A 6000-nucleotide genomic window follows, 5' to 3' on the forward strand; every position below is an offset into this window, starting at 1 on the left:
CTTTCTTCATAGACCCGCATTCTTGGAATGGGAGTGTGTGTGTGTGTGTGTGTGTGTGTGTGTGTGTGTGTGTGTGTGTGTGTGTATATCTAATATATATATATTAGATATATTAACAAAATATCGAATATATTTAGGCCTACTGGTTTATTTAGAAATGTAAAAAAGTTTAGCTAATTTTAAATTCAATTCAACTTTATTTCAGACACATAGGTCCATATCCGTATAAAAAAAGAATAAAGCTAAAAACGATAAAGCAACCAAATCTCGTGAAACATATACCCAGTTGTTACAAAGAGGTTGGTTTCCATCACGGTTGTAAGCAAGGACTTTGTTTTCGTTTTCTCTCTTTCTAATGCCTTTACAAAGATGAAGGAGAGCCTTCAGATGTGGAGAGCAGTATCTCGGTACAATTGAAGCACTGGAGTAAGGAATTAATTACCATTCAAAAGTAATGGCCCTATTCTGCCCTGCTTGAGTTTTTAACAAGGAGGAAAAAAAGTCTGCTGGCACCAGTCCTGCTCCAACGCCAAGGGAAGGGATTATTCCGCGGATTACCATCTGAAAACTCCTATCAGACTTTCTGACTCAAAGATCTTTTGCGGACAGTAATCGCGTTAATACCCGGGGATTAATGCTTGCAAAATACAAAATTGAATTTTAATTCAGGTTGTATAAATAGATATGAAATAAATTGAGGAATATGCCACTAAAGAATTGACTGAGTCTATCCCCCCACACTTCCTTTGCTCAACTTCAATAGGGGTATTAGGACCTCAACGGTATAGGCACCTTGCAGTAGGCATTTGTTTTATACCAGTTTAGCACCTGCCATGCAAATTAATATCGCCTGCTCTTCTTTTAGAGAAATCAACCTAAGATTTCAGAAACCTAAGAAATCAACAGATTTCAGGAAATATGTAGGCTAGTTGACGAGTTTCCTACAAACATTAAATAAATGAAGAGGTTCCTATAACAATGAGTAACAGTGCACAATCTCGTTTTTCAACTGAATTGTTTTTTTTGTTCTTATTGGTTTCCATTTTCTTGCACAGACCTCCTTTGGATAATTCGCTTGTCTCATTTTCTCACGTGTTCTTGCCATTGAAATGCAATCGCATCTCGTGCACTTGTGCCTAATCCTGTCAGAACATCTCCCAGGCAACCCCTCTCAAGTGTGGGCAGAAAATGCTTTCTCTATACCCCCCAGAAGATAACCTACTCGCACTGCCGTCAGCTCACAATTCTTGTGGAAATGAACTTAAGTCATATTGTAAAACAGTTACCTTTTATCACTTTATAAGACCAATAAGCATGTCCCCTCACTAATGTCCTGACTAAAACCAAAATACTCATTCAAGCTGTTCCTCTACTTTGATGTTATTATTGACAGGTTGGTGTTGTGATAATAAAATGGATCCCCTCCCTTTCACGTAGGTCGTGGCTTCCAAGCATTGGACTGAGGAAGGTGTAAAATGTATGTTCTTTTTTGAGATCCTCCGCAGTGTGTCATTCATATGATATCGTTCTACAAATATCAATCTGTATAAATATCATCTACATAGAATTACACATGTAGACCTGCAATCTCAACAAATATGGGCAATAGTGTGCGTATAAACAATAATAATATTTGAGACAGAATATATGTGCATGGGTCAGAGCAGGCGTGTTTTTGTTCACGCTGGGACTATTTGAATAAGAATAACCCCAATAGAGTGGCCCAGGCAGAAAAAAGAGTGACAAAAGCCCAGAGGAGCCGAATTTGGACGAGGGACAACGTGTATAGAACTGAAAAGAAGTGAGGGGAGACGCGTACAATGGAACAATTCACCTTATAATCGCTTTGATATATTATACATGCCTGAAGACTCTAAACATTGTGTAATTATTTATAAATGACTGTCCCCCTACTCTCATAATACCAGAAGGAGAAAAGCGCTGCAGGTCTCTGGCCAAACTATTTCTAAATAGTGCCCCCATCCACTTTTTCAAAAGAGGGGCGAGATGCTGGAAATTGAATAAATAGAATAATTAATGGAAAATTGTATGCCTGTCTCATAAAGATGTCTTTAAAAACACTTAAAGAAATTGCCCAATGCCTGCGCTAGACATTTTTACTGCTGTGCTCTTCATGTTTTGAATCTTAATTAGCCTGGGTTTACCATGTAGGATCTGAGTTGAAGATGTGACAAGTAAAGAGGAAGTAACCCGCTTTAAAGCTATATGTTGGCCTAAACCTAAATTGAATTAACCTGCTTGCAACTGCACACTCACATATTCACAGTGTTGCAATAGGCTACTCACATTGAAAAATAAATCTAATCCACATTTTAGGAGATGCCGATTCTAAGCATATACAGTATATTATTATTATTATTATTATTATTATTATTATTATTATTATTATTATTATTATTATTATATAATACATTCAATATATGATATTATTAAAGGCAATAGTATTTGATTATATGTCTAGAATATTCACGTCATGTTGATAGCAGGTTACAGCAATATATTTCCAGTGATATTGATGTTTTTAAACTTTTAGAAACTGTCCCAGAGTTTATATGGCACGAATGTCTATACTTTCGTAACAGTTTTAGATTTACAATATGTAATGTAGGCTAATGTATAAAACCTAGAAGTCGCCCACAGGATAGGCCATTGTAGAATAGAAACAACTAAGAACATCGACATGTCATGCATGCGTTTCTTTGTGACAAATAGGCGATATGTATACGATGGTGCGTTTGCCTTCGGATTAAATTCTGGTTCATACTCCAATGGAAGCCATTTCGTATAGACCAAGTCTTGGAAAAGCGTGATTCTGCGGAGCGTGTGCCTTGCCATGGGGGCTAAGCGCTTCAGTCATTTGGTCAGATTCTTCTTTCATTTAACTTTCAAGCTTTAACTTAAAGTGGGCTTGGTCTCTGGTTCAGGGATAGCAACAGTGCCGCTCGCGTGGCTCGGCAGCGGTCCCGTGCTCCCATTGGACGGTGATGATTACAGGCACGCTTCGGAGAGTGAACAAACAACAGGCATACATTATGCTAATGAGATGGCAGTGCGGCACGGGGCAGACCTGATGCACCCCATTCATCCATCCTTCACACAAATGCCAAAGCGAGGGGGGTACGACTATTGTTTCACCAGGGTATATAAGGTAACTGAGGCCAGTCGTGTGCCAGGCTCACTGGCTCACACGAGCTGATTCAAGACCAAGACCAAGACGCGTGCCTTATACTCTACATTCAAACTTTTTTTCGGACTTTGGCTCCTTGCAAGAGAACTGACACTTTACACTATCCAAGCATACTACCAAGGTAGGTTTCTTCTGTCCTGAGAGTACTTCGGTTTTGTCTTGAATATATGCATTCATTACTACCCATGCACTCTTGCATTTGCACTGAATAACCCCTCATCTCTCCTCTTATTCTGCAGGAAAAACAACATGTGCACTGCGATGGAGACTGTGTACTCCGACATGGACAGCTCTAGCTGTGACTACTCCTTTACGCACACAGATGACGAAGACTCACGCAGTAGCATACACGCTTCCTCCCCGGCGTCCTCAATGGGCAAGTCCTCGTCTGCAGCGAGCGATAACCAGAGCACGTGCGGTAGTGAGCCGCAGCAGAAGAAGAGGCGCAGAGGGCGGGCGAAGAACGACGGTACCGTGCACGTCGTCAAGAAGAACCGACGAGTGAAGGCAAATGATCGCGAGAGAAACAGAATGCACAGCCTCAACGACGCTTTGGACACCCTCAGGGGCGTCCTACCAGCGTTTCCCGACGACACCAAACTTACCAAGATCGAAACATTGCGCTTTGCGCACAATTACATCTGGGCACTCTCTGAGACCATTCGAATTGCCGACCTGAAGTCGCGAGACGCCCCCCTTCTGCTTCCGAACCTGACGTGCGTAGCCGATGCTCCAAGCCCGGGCAGCGATGCTTGCTCGTGGGCATCCAGCGCATCGACCTCCTCCTCCCCGTCTTATTGCACTTCAAGCCCCAGCAGCCCAGCAGCCACGGATGATTACGGATTTATGCAGAGAGATGTTCTCTACGGCTACCACAACTTTGTGCCAGGCGTCTACTAACCACAATAGCCAACCATAAACATTTTATATTGTTTAATATCATATATACTGTGATAATATCATGATAGAGTAATAACAGAATGATTACTGAAATAAGGAAATATGTTTCAGTAACTCTGTTTTAAGCAACGGAATGATACAGTTTATCCTATTCACGGTTTGCCTTAACCACGTCTCTGTGGGTGTTTTATACTATTTGTATATTTTCCTATTCACATGCTCTAAATTACATTCGGATTGCAAATGAGAATAACTTAATTTTTTCTACGTTTTGTATGGTTGTTTTGCTACGTTTTGTATTCCTCCAAAAGCTTTGCACTTTTTCCAGCGCATACAACATAGGCTACTAGAGATCCACTTCAAATCTTGACCTCAACCTCTATTAGAAGAGTATTATAATTAAAAAGGAGAAGACAGATTTGCTTTTGCAGACTGAGGTGAAAAGTCAATTTTACAATTTGTAGACTGATAATGCAGAAAAACGAGCGTGGAAATTCAGTTTCAACGCTTTGACAATAGACTGAAAGGCCGTCAAAAGACAAGGAGCTGGCCTCATACATTATGTATTTTGACCCCCTGAAAACTGCAGTCCTGTTAAATAGAAAGACTCAATCCTATGAAGAGGCATGGATGGTTTCTACATTTGTTTTTATTATTATTATTATTATTTATTAATGTTTTTCTTATGTTTTGCATATGGACATGTATTTTGTATATAAAGAGATCTATTCTATTTACCTGAAATCGTGGTGCAAACCATTTTTCTACAAATAAAAACATAACGTTTTAAAAAAAGATATACAGTATATGTGCTTTTCTTTCTTGTTGGTATATATCAATTCAAAACTCAATAAAAAATTTGATTGAACCTCCTGCTAAAAACTGAAAAGTTGGAATAACACCCCCCTATCCCCGCACAGTCCACAACGTTTATGTCATACACTGTCATACACTATTCCTGAAAAGAAGCACAATTGTCTTACTTATTAAAAGAAAAAAGGACAGAGCCAGTGTCCTCGCGTGCTACACAAGACAAAGGGGGTGTGATGCATTAATAAGATAACGGTTTTGCAGAGGGCATGGCAGGTGGATCCACTAGTTGATGCTATTGCAACGCATACGTAGGCCTAATCAAGCCTGGCTGGCGATGCTAGGCCTTTAGGGCTAACAAGTTGTATTTCTCAGAATACGTTGAATTATGCTTTTCAATATAGCCTATAGCCTATTATAGTTTATTTATAGTTTATTTGGAAGAACCGTTTAACACGATATGGCAAATGAAAGAAATGAAACAAACAAATGTGTTATTATGTGCACTGAGCTAACAAATTACAATCTACAAATTTAATTAGCCCAGGCTCATTTGATATGTGTACAACTCCGTAGCCCGTTTGAGGGGGGAGATATAGTCCTTGTGTTTTTCCCCCGAATTCAGATATGGCTTTAAATAGGTTTTCATTCGAAGTGCTTTGTAATGTCGGGATCATTTTATTTCTAAAGAGGTTCAGGTTAAATCCTCCATTTGTGAGTTCGGCATGAGGTCCTTCCTAGGCTCTTGTATCTGCACGTGTCGGGGATCGACGGGGATAATACGAGTGCTGCAAGCCCTGGGGGACAAGCACATGCCAACTTACATGAAGATAAAAAAAGAGAAGGAATCCAATCTGCCAAGGAGAACAAAACTGATAATCCACTCTTGAGGAGTGTTACATTGAGAGGTAATGTGCGCTACTATCTTTCACATAGCCTATATTCCTTGCATGAACCTGAATTGCAATTGAAGTACAAAGACAATTGTTGGCAAACAGTAAAAGTTGTTTTCGTGGGGATAGGCCTACTGCCACCTGTTTCCATGTTGTGCGAGATAATAATGGGTTCAACAATTGCATCTG

At 40.0% G+C, this 6000-nt stretch overlaps 1 protein-coding gene across 1 annotated transcript; it reads left to right on the plus strand.

Moving 5' to 3' along the window:
* Positions 1–3457: 3457 nt before the first annotated feature.
* On the plus strand, positions 3458–4108 carry neurog1 (neurogenin 1; the record flags this gene model as incomplete). Its single annotated transcript, XM_080525700.1, has 1 exon — positions 3458–4108. One exon carries the CDS (start codon positions 3458–3460, stop codon positions 4106–4108), a length of 651 nt encoding a protein of 216 aa, XP_080381826.1.
* Between the last annotated feature and the right edge of the window lie 1892 nt (positions 4109–6000).

This window comes from Nansenia antarctica (assembly GCF_963989245.1).
Source record: "Nansenia antarctica genome assembly, chromosome: 3".
Taxonomy (NCBI): Eukaryota; Metazoa; Chordata; class Actinopteri; order Argentiniformes; family Microstomatidae; genus Nansenia; species Nansenia antarctica.